Source organism: Phyllopteryx taeniolatus, chromosome 9 (assembly GCF_024500385.1).
Source record: "Phyllopteryx taeniolatus isolate TA_2022b chromosome 9, UOR_Ptae_1.2, whole genome shotgun sequence".
In the NCBI taxonomy this organism is placed as follows: Eukaryota; Metazoa; Chordata; class Actinopteri; order Syngnathiformes; family Syngnathidae; genus Phyllopteryx; species Phyllopteryx taeniolatus.
The window spans coordinates 23836362-23854030 of record NC_084510.1 but is presented as its reverse complement, the minus strand read 5'-3'; the positions used below and the strand labels follow the sequence as shown (position 1 = coordinate 23854030).

General features: G+C 40.0%; 1 protein-coding gene across 1 annotated transcript; it reads right to left on the bottom strand.

Annotated features, from left to right (window-relative positions):
* Positions 1-3038: 3038 nt before the first annotated feature.
* nuak2 (NUAK family, SNF1-like kinase, 2) lies at positions 3039-14470 on the bottom strand. The gene is made up of 6 exons (XM_061785170.1): positions 13960-14470; positions 9211-9331; positions 8078-8229; positions 7066-7131; positions 6346-6598; positions 3039-5659 (listed from the first exon to the last, which is right to left on the bottom strand). Exons 1-6 carry the CDS (start codon positions 14182-14184, stop codon positions 4608-4610), a joined length of 1869 nt encoding a protein of 622 aa, XP_061641154.1. The 5' UTR covers positions 14185-14470; the 3' UTR covers positions 3039-4607.
* Positions 14471-17669: the final 3199 nt, after the last annotated feature.

The following is a 17669-nucleotide window of genomic DNA, read 5'->3' as shown; positions in this document are numbered from 1 at the left end:
ATGACCGCTGTCCTCTATTCAGCCCACGCTTCTCACGAAGCTCTGTGGTACTGCCCCAGGCGACAGGTCCCAGGGAGACAACCAAGCCGCTTTAGACCTTCTGTGACATTTAAACCCCCCAAAATGTTATGACATTGTGACCAATTCACAAAGGTGTGCGAGAAAAGATTGAATGACAGACTTGGTGTCTCGGCACTTCTCCTCCCTGAGGCGAGGCGTCAGATTGCCATGTTTTAGGAAATTACAGATTTTAAAGTGCTTTCTCTATCCAACGCGGTGTGTCGACAATGGCGGCATCCCTCATTTTTGTCTGCCCTCTTCTGCTGACTGCCCTAAACGTTATTAGGGAACTGCAATAGACTTAACAGCACGATAGAAGAAGTGACTGTGGTAAAGAGAATGACAATTATGTATTAACATAAAAATATATGACTCAGTATTGAACGACAATGAACGAGTATATTCCCATGGGTATGTGCATACCACAAATGAGGAATAGAACTCAATGTGACAGTAATGCATAAACAAGAAGTAATAATGACGAAACATTCAATGCATAAAACACTAAAAGCAGAAGAATAAACTATTATTTAAAATACTAATGGGCAATAGCATACAATAATGGCCCACAGACACAAACTTAATGAAAACACAAACAAATAAAAACGAAGACAGTATGCTTGTGATACAATAATGTGGCCCTTTTCTTAAATGCAGGCAAGCCATTCTAGCAAGGAAAACAAATTATTTTTATATTGTACCTGTGGTGTGCCCTGTACAAAGTTAATTAAAACAACAACAACCAAAAACTTATTTTGCCTTCACTTAGCCTGTTTGTGACTTTTAGCCGATGCTTGATTGAATGAATGAATATTGGTGACCAGGAAAACAATGAAAATGTTTTCTTTCTGTTTCATAAGGAATGCATATTATGATTAAGCCAATTGTTGTCATCTACTGTACACGTGTACAAAACAAACGACTTCTGCCTTTTGAAATTGTACTTCTGCATTCTTACATGGCTTCTGTATTTTGTACCCATAGAAAATGCCTGTAAATGTGGTTGGGGTAAGTTGAATGGCGGTATTAAGTGATAAGATAAAACAGCTCATAATTGTTTTGTTTTTTTCTCGTTTTTTTTTTTAAATGTATGATCAATGTTGATCATCATCTTTGCTGAGCATTGGTTGTATGTTCCCAGTTATACTGTAACTAAAATGCTACTTGACTCAACACTTACACGTTATTTAACCATGGTCTTTGCTTGACTGAGTTTTCTTATTTGTGTTTTTCTTATTTTTTTCAATTCATTTATTCGCAGAGTTGAAGTGTTCTGACTTTTTGCCCTCCACCCTTGCCTGTGCCTGTGTGAGCACTGCAACACAGGAGCTCAAATTGGTGGACTCCCCTGATTACCTGCTCAAGTTTCTGGCCAATTTCCTGGTCATTGATCTGGTAAGGATCGTGTTTACAGTTTCACTTTCAACTGCAGAGGCACCTCGGTTTTCGGTGCCAAAATGTCTGACTAAAACTAAAGCAATATTTTCCATAGGTAAATCCAATGAATCCATTCCAGGTACCCACAAATATTTAAAATAAATACATTTTAGAGAGAATAGTTATAGTTTAACACACATAAATCAATGTGATATAAATATATTGGTGAATGACTAATTAACTGGAAAACTGAAGATTTAACATCACATTTACCTTTATTAAAGCCTTGATGTTTGCAAGAAGGCAAGAGGGAGGAGAAAAGGTTATTGTTTGGAAGGGAAATCCGCTATTTTCTTTGCTACAAGTTCTTTCTTGAATTCTGTCGTGTTTCTTGTCTTCATTATCAAAGAACTTTCTTTGGCCCCATAGTGGCTTATTGAAAAGTCATAGTAAGCACAAAAACACTTTTGAAATGCTTCCAATGAACCTGCGAGGTGGCGCTCAGTGTTGCTCACTCAAGAGGAGGTGCTGCAACACCTCAACATACATAAATTCGGCTGACGAGAAATGAAGCTAACAGAAGTACAGACAGAGGAAACCGCAAGATTGGGCATGTCATGTAGGAATCAAAAGACCGGTAGAATTAAAAATCTTAGATACTATACCTCCATGATGCAATGCGGCATGACGACATGTTCCAAAGCCCTCCAAGAAAACACTCAGTTGCGCATGCGCGTTGGAGGCTTTGTGTGGGCGCTCGATTCCAAGAAATGAGTGGCAGAGTTATGAGATAGAGCCAACTGAATGAGTTAGGTACGGACCATTTTCAACTTTTTGAAAACCAAGCAGATGTACCAAAACTGGGACCAAATCTTTTAGGGGGAACAAAAAAACCTAAAACTGAATCATACAAAAACTCGGGCATACAAAAATCGAGTTTCCTCCATCCATAATAGCAGCAACTTTTTATTCAAGTGTCCAGCTCAAGCGGACAACAAACAGCAAGTGCACAATGTAATATTGATCAGTGATCATGTTGTCTGTCTGTGGCCTGCTGTTGAACCCTTGTTCTTTTGTGTTCCACCTCGGCCAGGACTCCATCCTCCTCTGCTACAGCCAGCTTCAGAGTGCACTGGAGTTCATCCTGCCTTCCCCTTTCCAAGCTGCTGTTTGCAGATCAGAGGTCAGTGACGCCAGTGATAGCCAGGTGGAAACTCCTCCCTGCCACGACATGCAAGTGCGAATATAGCAGGCCTGAATGTCTTTTTGCTCACACAATACTTGATTCATAGAGTGTAGTGATATCACTAAAATGGGTTTTCATTTTCTAATGGCCATCGTGTTGCAGATTGTTTTTAGGTATTTTCAAACAGTTATTGCAGAAGCTTTCAAACACTAATTCATTGTTGCACATTTTCAGTTGTATGCCTTTTTTGTTCTGAGACACTATATTGGACACAAAGCTTACAGTAATATCTTAGTTTTAAATGTGATGTTTTATATTGCTTGAAGTTTATGTTTGAAGTCTCAAAGTGTTTGGTTTCAACTCCATTGTTACAATAAAAGGATCGCATGTAAATGACTGACAACATAAGGCAGCATGTAGGTACTTTTTTCAATTTTTATTGATGCCCTTATCCCAGTCACAAGAGTGTCATACAAGACGATAACTTTGGCACATTAAAAAAAGGAAACCTGGAGTTTGAATCAAAAGGTAATTAAATCCCTATATGTACATAAAATTGACCCAAAAATAGGAACACTTGCTTTCATGAACACTGCTCCCTCAATTCTTGAAATGACAAGAACTAGCTGAAATTTGGACAATTTCAACTTTGCATGTTACTGTACACACATTCACATCTCCTTTACGTTCCTGATAAGCTTCAGTTTGTCAAAGAAAAACAAACAAATGTTGCAATATCAAAATTCCAGTGTCAGGGAGAGGTTTGCCGTTCTGGATTCTGGGCGTCTTTTGTTTTTTTTTACATGAAAGTGATAAAGTAATTTCACTCAATTTATCAGATGTTATGTTACAACTTGCCACTTCTTGATTGTATTCTCCGTTATGATTCAGCAAGAATTCCAGTGTGAATTGTCGACACAAACACAAGATGTCTTTTTTTTTTTTTCACCACCGTGGATGTCATTGGAAAAACCCCATAGCATATCCGCCAAATATTTAACAAGTATTTGAATAGCGTTATGCTGTATGGACATGCCTGTTCACAGTTTTTTTGTAAATGGCATGTGCATGTAAGATAAGAGAGAGAGAATAGAACTTTTTATCTAGCTTTAGCAAATTTCCAGTAGTATTTCCAAATAACATTGGAAGACCTGAGCTGTAAACCAAAGACACCCAAGCACCATCATTTACTTCAGCAGTTACACATTAACATTTAGCTAATCAAGCTCACAGTTTACTTCAAACAGATGCTGCTGATTTTCTTGGATTGTGACTGGAAAATGCTACCTATGCACATGCACTAGCGTAAATTTGGGTGTTACAGCAGGTTCAACAGGTAAGGCTCGTTATGCGTCAGTGTGTCAAGTTGTTATTCAAGTTATCGGTCAAACTTGGACCACATCATTTCAAGAGAAACATGGATTGTAAATAACGACCAAGATCCCCGTCCTAAGTGTTTGTGCAATCTTAAATAAAGACAAAAGGGTCCACTAGTGTTAACAAGAGCGCTCTTTGGCATCACGAAATGTTGTCGTTTGCTTGTATCATAAAATGCAGTAAAAGCTGCAGCAGAGTAATACAGCAAAGCAATACTCAAGTTGAACCTAACTGACAATGACATCAAATGATAAAAGCGCCATGAAGCCATAAATACTTTTCCAACTGCCTGAGTGAAAAAAACAACAACTGGTTATATTATAGGCACAAGGGCCCTCGGCTGATGTTATACAAATAATTACATTCAAGATGTTTTGGTTTAGGGTGACGTTTTGATGATGCATAGTTTGAGCACCTGAGACTCCAACTTGCATTTTTACAACTTTATTTTTTTAACCTTACCAAGCCAATAAGTATCTCTCACGCTTCCCTTTTTTGGTGTGTGCAATTCCTGTGGTTGGCCACTAAGATGATGTCTACAGTGCGCTGATATATTGTCACAATGCGCTCTGGCCATGCGGGATAGAGACAAAATCTTCAGTGGTGTTCAGCTTGGAGCAGGACTGTGAATAATCAAGGCCTGCTTGTAAGCCTCAGTCACATTATCACAGTCTGTAATGGAGAAGGCACTGTCAGCCACTCCGGCCTCATAGCAGTTCCACTGCCTCTGCAGCCCAGCTCCAAGAATGCCATCTTCTTGAATGTCCAGCAGATTGTCAGCAGACACACATCCTCTCATGGTGGGCCTGACAGCTTTTTCTGTGCCTGCTGGAAGTCCGACACGGTCTGGAAGATCCAGCTGGTCAAACGATTCCGAGGACAAAATGCTGTCTTCGCTGATGGCGCCGCTTGATCTCACCCTGGCGCCTCTGCTGGGTAATGAAACCGCCAGCTGATCCAATGAGCCAAACTCCTGCAGCCCCCCAGAGGAGAATTTTCCGTTTCGCTTGAGGATGCCTTTCCTGTGTGTTGATGCTGAGGGGCATTCTTTGGATTGGGCGACCCAGCCAGAATCACTGTTCTCAGGAGAGGAGGAGTAGTAGCCAGATTCCTGCTCTGTGGGCTTCTTGAGGATACCTTTGCGAGGTAGCATTGCAGCGGAGGGGGCACTGGCTGGGGTTGACAGACCTAAAATGTTCTGATGCTCAGCTGAACCGTCAACAGGGGTCTCGCTCATCACTTTTTGTTTCACACTATTTCTTCTTTTTAAAATACCCTTGGAAGGCCGAGTGTCTGTACCCCCTTCGTGGATTGGTTGGGAGACATTATTCTCCTTCCGTGACCTACGCAGCGAGCGTTGGCGCACCACATCGCCCCCGCCGCTACCTTGCGAGCGGAGCAGACAGCGCATCTTGGAGCCGTTCTCCAGCAAAGGCCTCGACGTACGCCGCAGCCAGCTGGCGACGGTGGCCAGCCCGGCCGGGTGCTGCGTTGACTGAGAGGACGTCAACGTAGTCTCCTCAACTTGGTTGGCCTTTGTCTCAGCCACCAGGGACTGCTGGTAACCCCAATTAAGCCACCAGTGTGCCGCTATCTCCTCAATTGTAGCTCTGCGCTCAGGGTTTACCATCAGCATCCAACGAATGAGACCACATGCTTCTGATTGGGAGCAAGAGAGGTAAAGAACAGTTACATTTGTTTTCAGCACAGGAACATCCTTCATTAATTTATATTCAACAACAGCACTTTGACTGTTGTACTTATTTTGTGTCAATCCCAAATCAGTTTACAAGATGTGTTAAAACAGTTCCAGGCCTGATGTCACAATAGATTTCATATCCAAACAACTAGCTTTCCTCTTCAGTGTGGGCCAGACGATTAATCAGCATGCCCCGAGCATCCAACAGTTCATGGCCAAGAAGACCATTGCCATCATAGAGCAACTGCCCTACTCGCCCGACCTGGCTCGAGTGATGTTTCCCACTTTCCCAAGCTCAAGGGACCTGTTTTGAAGATGTGGACATCATCAATATGCAGAGGATCCCGAAGAATCCTTCCAGGAGTGCGTGAAGGCATGGCACGCAAGGCTGGGAAAATGCATTTAGACTCCAGGGGGATCACTTCGGAGGGAAAACTTGTAGTTTGGATTTGAAATATAGCTTTTGACACCAGTCTTGGACCTTTGACACACTTCGTACACATAATTGTATTCAAATCAGATTGGATGTGAGTGGTTTCCCACCAAAATGTATTTGGATCATACATGGAAAAATATCTACTTAACTTACTCCTTGTCTGATGTACAGTAATAGATATGAATTATAAAGAAATGGTGAAACACTCACCAGAGGGTTTGTTTGGTTTCCGGTAGTTTCCGGTGCTGATCTGCTGGACGAGGGCCTTGTGGTTGTTCCCATCGAAGGGCATAGTGCCATGAACCATAGTATACAACAGCACTCCGAGAGACCACGTATCCACCTCCGGCCCACGGTACGGCCGACCATTTACGATCTCTGGGGACGCGTACAACGGGCTACCGCAGAATGTCTGAAGGTACTCATCTCTGTGATAAAGGTTTGACAGGCCAAAGTCTGCAATCTGTGAAAAAAGTGTGAGACAGAGTCCAGTCAATACATTTAACTTTTCATCCTTTTCTAACCAGAATATACCAAATACACTGGACAAATCTATTGAGACACAGCATCCGCTCACATAACTAATCAAAACAATTTGGGGAGTGCCCTTTTCAAGCATGACTGTGCCGCATTAACACAGCAAGGACATAATTGGATGAATTTGTGCCAAAACAACATTGGGATGAACTAGAACAGAGAATATTAGCCTGGTCCTCAACATAAGTGACCTCTGACCTCACAGCATGAATGAACAAAAATTACCCAAAGACACACTTGCTGTTTGCAGCCATATTTTCTTCCATGTTCAGGTGTAATGATCAGGTTGTCCCTACACCTTTGTCCATTTAGTGTAGACTTGATCAATTACAACAAATAAGTTTTTTTTGTTTGTTTTTTTTGTCATATAATAAGTTGCAGAAATCTGCATACCTTGACATTGCCATTGCCGTCCAGTAAAATATTCTCCAATTTCAGATCCCGGTGAACTATTCCATTCTAGGAGAAGAAGAAAAAAAAGGAGTCATATCAGTTATTTTCACATTTTATCTGTGAAATTCCATACATTTCAATCCTTGTCATTTTATATAGGCTGTCTACATTATATAAAAGGATTATTTTCCCCCAGGTTAGAACGCATTCCTTCTTTTTTTCCTGCTGCGTCCTTGTCCTTGGCTCTGCGGGTGGGGGGAGGGGGGGGGGGGGGCATGCCTTCCACTGATGTTTGCCTTTAAAAAAAATGCAGGTCACCTGCTACTAAAAATGAATGGAAACACGTGGCCAGTCAACATGCTCTGTGTCGTGCAGTGTGAATTTCGTATAAAGACCTATTGTCTGCACTTTTTTATGATTCAAAGTTGGGCCAAATACAGCCAACAGTTAACAACAGCCCTTTAAATCAGGGGCCAATAAAAACAAAACAGGTGGTTGACATAGAACATGAAGGGGTAATTGACTGTGTAAATATTATCTAGCCTACATCTAAAGCACCTCCACTGAAGCTTTAGCTTTCGGACTGCTGGAGTGGGCCGATGGTGTGCGAGTGTGCTAACTGTGTTCCATCACACCCTCATTAGTGACTGTGAATGCGTGTGTGTGTGTTGGGACGGCTGGCCTTCAGCCTTGACGCCACCCCTGTGCCTCTCCCTCAACTCTGTGTTCACTTTCCTCTGCATTGTTCTCACAGCATCCCTTTTCCAATCAGCCAGCTGACAGTTAATAATCGTCATTATGCAACAGCGGGGGGTTCTGGTACCCTGGAAGGAACACGAGCTGAGCAACTGGTCCGAGAGGAGCTCTGTGCCTTTCATGTCTACATAACTGCCACAAGGAAGAGTTTGGAAGGGATATGGGGTAATGCAAATGCCTGCCAAGTCCATCTATCGTAACATATGTACTCTGTTTAACTTACTGGATAATACACGAGAGTTGATAGTGCTCTCACCTGATGGCAGTAGTGCACAGCGGACACAATCTGTCTGAAAAAGTGTCTTGACTCCCGCTCAGAGACGTGCCTCCTATCGCAGATGTAGTCGTACAAGTCCCCCCGGCTGGCGTACTCCATCACAATCACGATTTTATCCTTGTTCTCAAATACTAAAAAGAACAGATGAAACCAGCCAAATACAATGTTAATTTATTATTTTCCGTGTTCAACTCTCAGTGACAACACTTGGTGCACAATGTACGCACCATCTAATGAGATCCAAAAAATGTATCAAATATTTAATATTCCTCAGATTTGATTGACACTGTCAGAGCTTGGTTGAGCTTGACTGTAACAATATTTTTTATTACAGTGACTTTAGTTTGCAGTGTCGTAGAACTGAGTTGCATGATACTGAGAAGTTTATTCCAATATGTTCACTACCTTGTTTGGATGTGCAAGGGGACAAAAATACACATCCCAGTATTTTCACCATAAAAGAACACATTATATTTTGGTGCAAACTAGGAATACATTTTCTTATCGTTACAGTCTGCTTGCAATGGAACATTGACCCTTCAGATGCAGCTTTATTGGAGCGGTGGTGAAATTACGATTACTACTACCGCCTTACAGGACTGGAGGGAATACTATTGTCTGACATGTTAATTGTTTTGCTGATTTACGGAGGTCTGAGCATTTAGCAGAGATGAAATGAAGCCACACGAGTAATGACTCAAGTCCCCATCTCTGGGATTTATTGTGGTTACCTTTAGAATGAAAGATTTTTTTTTTTTTTTTACACATCTCATTGGATTGTGTTGATGTACTTAATTTTGAGGCCAAACTAATTGGGATAAACCCTATTGATAGTGACAAGCGCGCATTGAGGCGATGTCGTTTAGGGGTGCTGGAAGACACAAGGCCATGTGCACTGCTCACAACACTGCTGTTGTGATGCAACGGGGAGTCAGGACTTATGTAACAGAGCACCAGTCTCCACTAAAGACTTGCGTGAACTCACTCAGAATCCAAACAATCAGAGACTGATGTAGAGAGCTCTATTTACGGGTATCACGTTTCACTATTCACGTGTGTGGCCTAACAAAGCAACTAAATTCAACACAAAAACTATTGCATTGTGCCCGTACCTTCATATATGGTAATGATATGCGGGTGACACAGTGATGACATGATCTCAATTTCTCTGCGAATGTGAACCAGGTCTTGTTCATCCTTGATCTTGTCTTTCCTGATGGACTTAATGGCAACCTTTAAAAAGAAGCAAAGAAAATATATGAGAACAACATAATAATGGATACTAATATTCTTTATCAGCTCTGATAACTATCTGGCAATCTGGTAATTGAATTACACCACATAGACTAGACAAGATTATCAACAGACCTTCTTGGAAAAGGAACACAATCATCTGTTTACAGCTAGTCTCTCTCATGAGAACAATTCATACCGGAAAAATAAAAAAAAAATAAAAAAATAAAACTTATTTCCGAACAGACCGAAATAGTTCCATTATTTGTGAAGCTGCTGTGGTAAAGATGCATCAAGTGCTGCCCTCTGTAAAGACTTGCAATAAGTGCTAAATTGGGGCTTTTGAATAAAAGGCTTTAGACAAGACTGCATCCATGTGTTGGGATTTGGAATGCCAGGCATTCCTCACCACTCCGCCTCAAGGTTAAGAAGAGTCATCTCATCATGATGCTCCAGATGGTGTTTGGGGTGGCCTTCTTATTTGTGAAGCCTCCCGGCTACCCAACAGACAAGCGGACAAAGTGGAGACTTGTCATATCAGTTTCACCCGGCGAACCTGCTGTGAATCATCGTCTGGTCTGGACGCACGGTGTGCGTCAGTGTGGCGCTTATGCCGCTCAGACTCCCTTTTCCTGACTTGTGTGAACTCAGGTTTCCTGCGTTTGTTTGAATAACTGTCAGACAGAACTGCTGGACTCATGATGACTTCACACCCCTGTGAGGTTATCAGAGTGTGTGTGCGTCCTTTGTCACCGTCAGTTTGTTCTACGCACTCGGCACCCGCAGGCGAAAAATCTTTGGGCTCCAGCACAAACAACTAGACTGCAATTTTGCACTACCACCCACAAAGTAAAATAAGTAATGCATGCCACCCGCAACCTTATAAGGTTATGTTTTTGTTAGTGTTTGCAGGCGTACACAATTATTAAATGTCTTTTTTAGATGTTGTTTTCCCCCCATTTATTTAAAGAATGCTATTTTACAATTGTTTAACAAATAGAATGCATAGCTTTGGTTGTTTAAGACCAAAGACTAGTTGATAGAGAATCATCAGCGCCTCTGCTGTTTGCAGCCACTCCAATTTGGCTTAAGACATGATTAATCAACAATCAAATCCACACAATTCCTAAGAGCCGCAAAACCAATTTTCACAAAACTTTGTGGAGTGGTGGAACATGGCCCAAGCATTACATTTGGGATTTATGCTAACTTTTTTTGTTTTCCTACATCGAAATTTAAGCCGTTTGCCTCTCAGTAAATGTTAACTATTGAGCTCTGAACCATTTGGGAGCGTCTAAAAATGCATTGTTATCTGCACATTGCCCTGTTAGTGCATTAGGGCTTAAACGTCCATCCATTTGCTAAAGTGCTTGTCCTAATCGTAGGTGAGCTGGAACTTCTTTCAGATGACAACCTTGACTGGTTGCCAGCCAATCATAGGCTGCTTATACAATAAAGCTCTCTATTATCTCCTTGTTTTCTCTTCAAGGGAAATGTCAAGAAAGTGAGTCATTGCTTGATGTAATCCCCGTGTTTTACTGTGCACGTGGACAAACCAAATTCAGGCCTATTCAACAAGGGCAATGAGTCCCAACTATGGTATGAGAGATCATCACGGGTGTCGTGGGAAATGATCCAATTTCACTTAATTTGTCCGAAAATCATTATTTACCACAAATAATGTATCTTTGTTCATTTATCGATGCCAGCAATGTATAGTGACAGGTAGAACTATTAAATGCCCTTGCATTAGATGGCAGAGAGAGGGTACAATAAACTTGTGTACCCACCTGCTCAGCTTTGTGTTCAATTAAACAGGCCCAGATTCCACACAGAGTTAATTTGTGAGCAAACTGAGACAAGATCATCATTAAATCAGCATTCATACTTTTTGGGACATTTGGTAGTGTACCATAAGATTTTTCAAAGAAAAAAAGTTTAGGAAACATTGAACTAGGGTGCACCGTTTGGGGCTGATCCAAATTAGGATTGTTATGCCTTGGCAGAGGTCTGAGATATGCCATTCTAGTTCCTCTTGTTGGGTTAACGCATACAATGACGATGAGTGCGGTTTAGGTCAAAGTGGCACCTTGCACGCAAGATGAGGCCATCCCTTTTTGTATCGCATCCCTCCCTGTGCTATCAGTGGTAGGGCAGGTAAATAAAAACAAAGCAGAGGAATGTTGCATTTACAACTATGCTAAAGGCTATTTAGGTAACACTTTGCTTAAAGCACATTTGGAGCAGCCAGTTGGTAGGTCTTATCAGTATTATGACAGCAGGCTCAGCAAGACGTCGGCCGGGGATGATTCTCAGACACCAACTCACATCCTGCGGTGTGTGTGTGTGTGTGTGTGGGGACACGACTCAACATGTACTGTGACGTGACGGGCGCAGGTGCAAGGAGGGAAATTCCATCTTTGACTGCACTTTCACAACAAAAGCTCATAACATGCAGTGTGGGTGATAACCAAGACTTGGACTTGTTAGACAGACACACCCCCACAAACCATTTACCGTAATGTCTTGTGTATAATACGCACCCATGTATAACATGCAGCCCCAAAGTTGACCTCAAAATTCTGGAAAACCCTACTACCTATGTATAATGAATTTTTACAATGCATGATTTTGCTTCTACCCATATGATCAAAACATGATCTGTATTTTGTTAGTTTTTTTTCAAAGAATTATTCAGAAAGTTAAGCACTTTATTTGAACATGTAATTTTTTTTTTTTTTATTTACTTGCTCTTATTTTGAAATTCACAGCCCTACTTTGATTTAGTAAATTAGAAAACACAGTTGTGCTCATATATTTGATTACCCAGGTAGAATTTGTAAGATGGGTACAATTCTATAAAGAAAACATGAAGGACCAGGTGAAATACATTTAATTTTATTTTAATGGGATTCAAATTAAACGGTCAGGCATTATAATTAAACAAAACATAACCATAAAGAAATTAATGATGGTTCTTGTTCAGTCATTAAAAGAAAACAAAAAAACAATATTTCACAAATTCTGCCAGGTTATATAAACTTATGAGCACAACTGTACATATATGCACTTATACGTACCCCTGTCATATTGGAATGAAAGTGTAGGCTACACCTTTTTTATAACCACTATTGACTTTTGACCATTTTTGGGGGCGGAAAATGCACATGATGCACGAGAAATTACGGTAGGTCATGAATTTGACCAAGCATCGAGTCTGCCTGGCAAAAACCAGCAGCGGGCAATTTAGAGTTTTCAATTAACCTACCATGCATGTTTTTGGGATGTGGGAGGAAACCGGCGTGCCCGGAGAAAACCCACGCAGCCACGGGGAGAACATGCAAACTCCACACAGGCGGGGATTGAACCACTGTCCTCAGAACTGTGAGGCTGGCGCTCTAACCAGTCCTCCACCGTGCCGCTACTAAGATTTTAAAAAGCCCCAAAACATTTATCCCACGAAAGGCTCACAGTGGGGTGCAAACGTTGGTACACAGTTGTAAGAGTTATACAGTTATTATTCATTACTAACCTTTATGTATTTTTTTTTTTTTAGATTTCCCCTCAGATGACCATGGCAGGTAATGCAACCAATGATCAGCACGTGGCTAATCAAATAACACTGGAAGACAGAATGCTGAAAAGGTTCCACAGAAATCAACTGAAGTATTAAATATGCCTCCACCAAGTAGACAAACAATTTAAATATCATGCAATAAATTCCATCCGATTTCTGTCTAACCTTTTAAGTATTCTGTTCACCAGCACTGTCTAATTAGCCACTTTCGTTGGTTACATGCCATCATGCCTGCCATGGTTATCTGATAAGAAATCAATAAAGGTCAATAATAAAGAACTTTGTTTAACTCTTACAACGCCAACTACGTGTACTTTTGCGCCACGCTGTATACTCACATTTATTTCTTTGCTGTCAAATCATTTTTTTCCACATTTTAAATGGCTCTTGGCAGACTACATCCCATGGTTTCTGTTGAACCACGTTAATACAAATCTGAAATCGTGCCTTTTGTGGTCTTAAATTCTGCTTTTATTTATTTCCCCAAGCTTCCCAGTGATGTGATATTTACTTTTGCAAAGAAACAAATGCTGCCGTTTCTCTTCTTTTCAATAGCTCACTCACCCAAATGCCTTTGCCGGTTGATTACAAGCCACTGGGAGGTTTATTGGGGAGAAAGCTTTGTGTGCACTGACAGCTTTACAAGGGGCGTTCAATCTTTGTGTGTGTGTGTGTGTAGTCCTTGTAATAGCAACACATTCTTCACAGGTTTCGGAGTCCGCTGCAAAGATCGGGGACAAGAATTGCCTTCAGATTGTTAAGAGAGTGGGAAAGATCAGCTGCACAAATACCCACAACATTAATGTTGTCTTTTAGTGGATTTGTGTTTTTTAAAAAAAAGGTGCAATTTTGTGACTTTTAATCTCAATGACAGTCCATATGGTAGTAAATTAGTGCAAACAGCTGCTTCACAAATAGCACTTTTATTTCTGAACAGGTGGCCAAAAGGCAATAAAGCTCTCAGACCGACACCATAGATGCACTTTTAAGATTACATAGTTGGAAAAAAAAAAAAAAAAAAAGAGACAAAGGTTGTGTTGTAAAACCTTACCAGTCTGCCGGATAGCTCCTTAGCTTTCTTCACTTTGCCGTACGTTCCTTTCCCGAGTGTTTCTAGGAATTCGTAGCGGTGTTTCAGGTTGTGTTTGTGGTGGTGTCGCTTCACGGCTTGTTTCTTCACCTGGACCGGCGGAGTCGGAGCTTTCGTTTCGGCGGAAAGACACTCGACGGGGGGCAAACGGCTTGGCGAGAGTCGGCCGACTCTGGAGCCCTCCATCCTGAACCTGACCGAACGCCTCTTCGATTTGTTTGTGTGGGGTTTGTTTTTCGGATTTACTATTAAACGCGAAGACAGCAGGTATCGTGCGCCAACAGCATTCCTTGTAGTGGAACTGCGAAGACGTCCCCTTCAAGTCCCCAGCGGGACGCCAGGACCTTTTAGGAGAGAAGTTTCAAGGCAGAGAAGTGAAAATTGGAAGTAGAAGAGTAACTGCCGACACCTAATATAATAACAGGTACAAGCCAGCCGGTTGGGAGGCGCGTGCTCTTTCATGACACGTCACAGAGAGCAGGGGGCGGGGTTAGGTGCACGAAGGAGCGCTCGATTTTGATACCAAGCGATGGCGGAAAATACGTCAACGTGTGAATTGACACCTATTTGAGCTGTAAAAGGATTTCTTTTCACTCGTTGTTTGTCTTGTTTTCCCCCCCTCATTTGTTTGAAGTAGTTACTAACACAACATACATAATTTTTCATCCAGTGATGTATTATGAATGGCAAACAATCAGGCCTTTTTTTTTTTTTTTTTTTTTTGAATCACCGGTGTGCATGGGAGTTAAATACAAACGCAATGATACTATTGCGAAACAAAGCTAAACTCAACCTCAAGTTCGAACAATCTTGTTGGTTTGGATATTATCGCGAATGATGGTTATAAAAACGTGTGAGAAAGTCTAAGACTAACTATCAAAGCTCTTTAAAATGGAAGAAAATCATCGCTTAGTAAAATGTCAAACCATTGGTTCTCAAACCTTTTACACCAAGTACCACCTTGAATGACCAAAATTCTAATTCACTAGCGTGGTAGGCCCAAACGGTCAGAAAAAAACGAGGCAGAGGTTTTATTCCTAAAAAGTATATTTGATATGATTGTAATCCAGTGTAACATGATGCAAAATACATATAGCAAATTAAAAATTACCAAACATTTTTGGGAAAACATACAATTCTAAAAGATTAGGTGGAAATGTATTGTACTTAAAAGTTAAATACAACTGAACTGTAGTCAACAAATGTACTATAGTGGATCAAAAGTTTAAGACACTGTAACATGTGCAGTTTTGAGCATTTAATTCAGTAATGCTTTTACATACCACTAGAGGGAGCCCGCATACTACTAATAGTACTCATACTACACTTTGGGAATCACTGTTGTACCACAAACCCACTTCTTTAATCTTATTGTTTGACTGTTGAAATCAGATACAGTGAACCACCCAAGTCTCTTCATTCTGTTAGGTTGAGTAGGTTGTCTATACCAGTGATTCTCGACTGGTGGGCCGCGCACCCATTTTGGGTGGGTCGCAGACAGCTAGTAAAAAATTACATGTACAGTATTCGTATTAAGATTTTTATCGGTACAGTACAGATGCATACCAAGTTCCTGCACTTACACTCTTGCACTCTCACAACTAGTTTACGCCGTAAACCAACACAGTGTAGCTCAGCTTCTGGCTAACGGATGTCATGGCTAGCAATATGCATTTGGCAGAACGTCATACAACTGTGTTTAAAAGTGTATTTTCAGAATCAGAATCCTCTTTATTTGCCAAGTATGTCAAAAACACACGAGGAATTTCTCTCCGGGAGTTGGAGCCGCTCTAGTACGACAATAGACAGCCATTTTGACAAAAAAAATACTTTTGAGACATAAAAACATAAAAACTCACTACGAAGAGTCACTTAGCCTCTGGCAATTTAATGGAAAGAGGGAAGAAACTGTTGGAATATCTGCTGGTTTTAGTTTGCATTGATCGATAGCGCCTACCTGAGAGAAGGAGCTGGAAGAGGTGGTGACCAGGACAAAAAACAAAAAAATCTTTATTGTTCTCAATTTTTATAAAAGTGGGCTGCGACTTTGCAACAATGGGACAATGCGGTTCCCTGGGTTACCTTTCAGGTTATTTGTCAATGTGTGCCCTGCGATTGGCTGGCGACCAGTTGATGGTGTACCCCGCCTCTTGCCCAGACTCAGCTGAGATAGAGGAAATGGATAGATGGATGAATTGCAACGGGTGGACGATAGACAGTATCTTCTGCCATCTAGTGGGAAAGAATTTAATTGTTCTGTCTGTCATCACTACAGTGGACGTCGAGAGCATACCTAGTTAAGAATAAGAAATATACATCCATTTGCAGTAAATACATGATAATTTTCAGACGAATTAAGGGGAACAGTGGTTGGAAAAAAAACAACTATATATATATATATATATATAAAGTTATACAAATTATACATAAAGTTATAAAAGTTATCATTTCAAACATTAAATATCTTGTCTTTGTAGTGTATTTAACTGAAAATAGGTTGTAAAGCATTTGTAAATCCTTTAATTCTGTTTTTATTTAAGTTTTACACAAGGTCCTAACTTCATTAGAATTGGGGTTTGTAAAAATTACAGCATTACTTCAGTGTGTCTTTAATGAATAATAATTGGAATAACACATTTGTGTATTGAATTGAAATTATGATTCAATACATAAAGCTGTTATTAAAATTTGATTAATAAAACATGTATTAATTACAATTAAATACATAAATGTGTTATTATTAAATTTTGAATAATACAGGCATGTATTTAACTCTAATTCTAATTAAATACATACACGTGTTATTCCGATTTTAACCAAGCAATCGAAAATTAATTAATTATTCCAATTAAAATTAATATATTAAATACAAAAATATACACATTTATTTGATTGTAATTGGACATTTTTGTATTCAATTCCATCATAATTAAATTATTAAATTTATGAATTTTTATACAAAAATAAAAATTGGAATTACACGGATGCATTTCAAATTTGAGTTAAATCATTCAACGTGTTATTCGTATGTTAATAAAGTTTAATTAAAATTGCGATAACATACGAATGGACTAAAATCCAATGATCATAAAAAATTTAATACATACATGAATACATACGTTTAATTAATTACAACTAATTAATTAAAAACACGTATGGATTCAATTGCAATTCTAATTAATTAAATAAATACCTAAATGATTAAAGTTATTAAAACTGGAATAACACGTATGCATTTAATTGAAATTATAGCTAAATAAAAGTGAATCAAATTTTAAACTATTAAGGAAGTGATTATTTAATGGTATAATAATGTATTTAATTTGGGGACTTTCCATAACTTTGAAGGTGCTGTTTTTGTCATTTGGATAATCTGCCAATAGAGGGAGCTAAACGGTGCAGTTAAATTTAACACTATGACGGAACTTGATGCAAGTTGGTACACTACAGTACTTGTTTTAAATTAACCTTGCATGATGTTGCATGATGAAGACAATCTACTTAATCGGTGCGGCAGTCTGTGTGATCAACTTGAGTTCTAGAAAGACACAGTCACTTTTGGAGGAATTTTGGATGTAATTAATCATGCAATCGATCGAATTTTGGCTATAAATCACAATAATGAGCAAGTGGTTGAACAATAATCTCGAAGGGCAATCGAAACGTTCGGA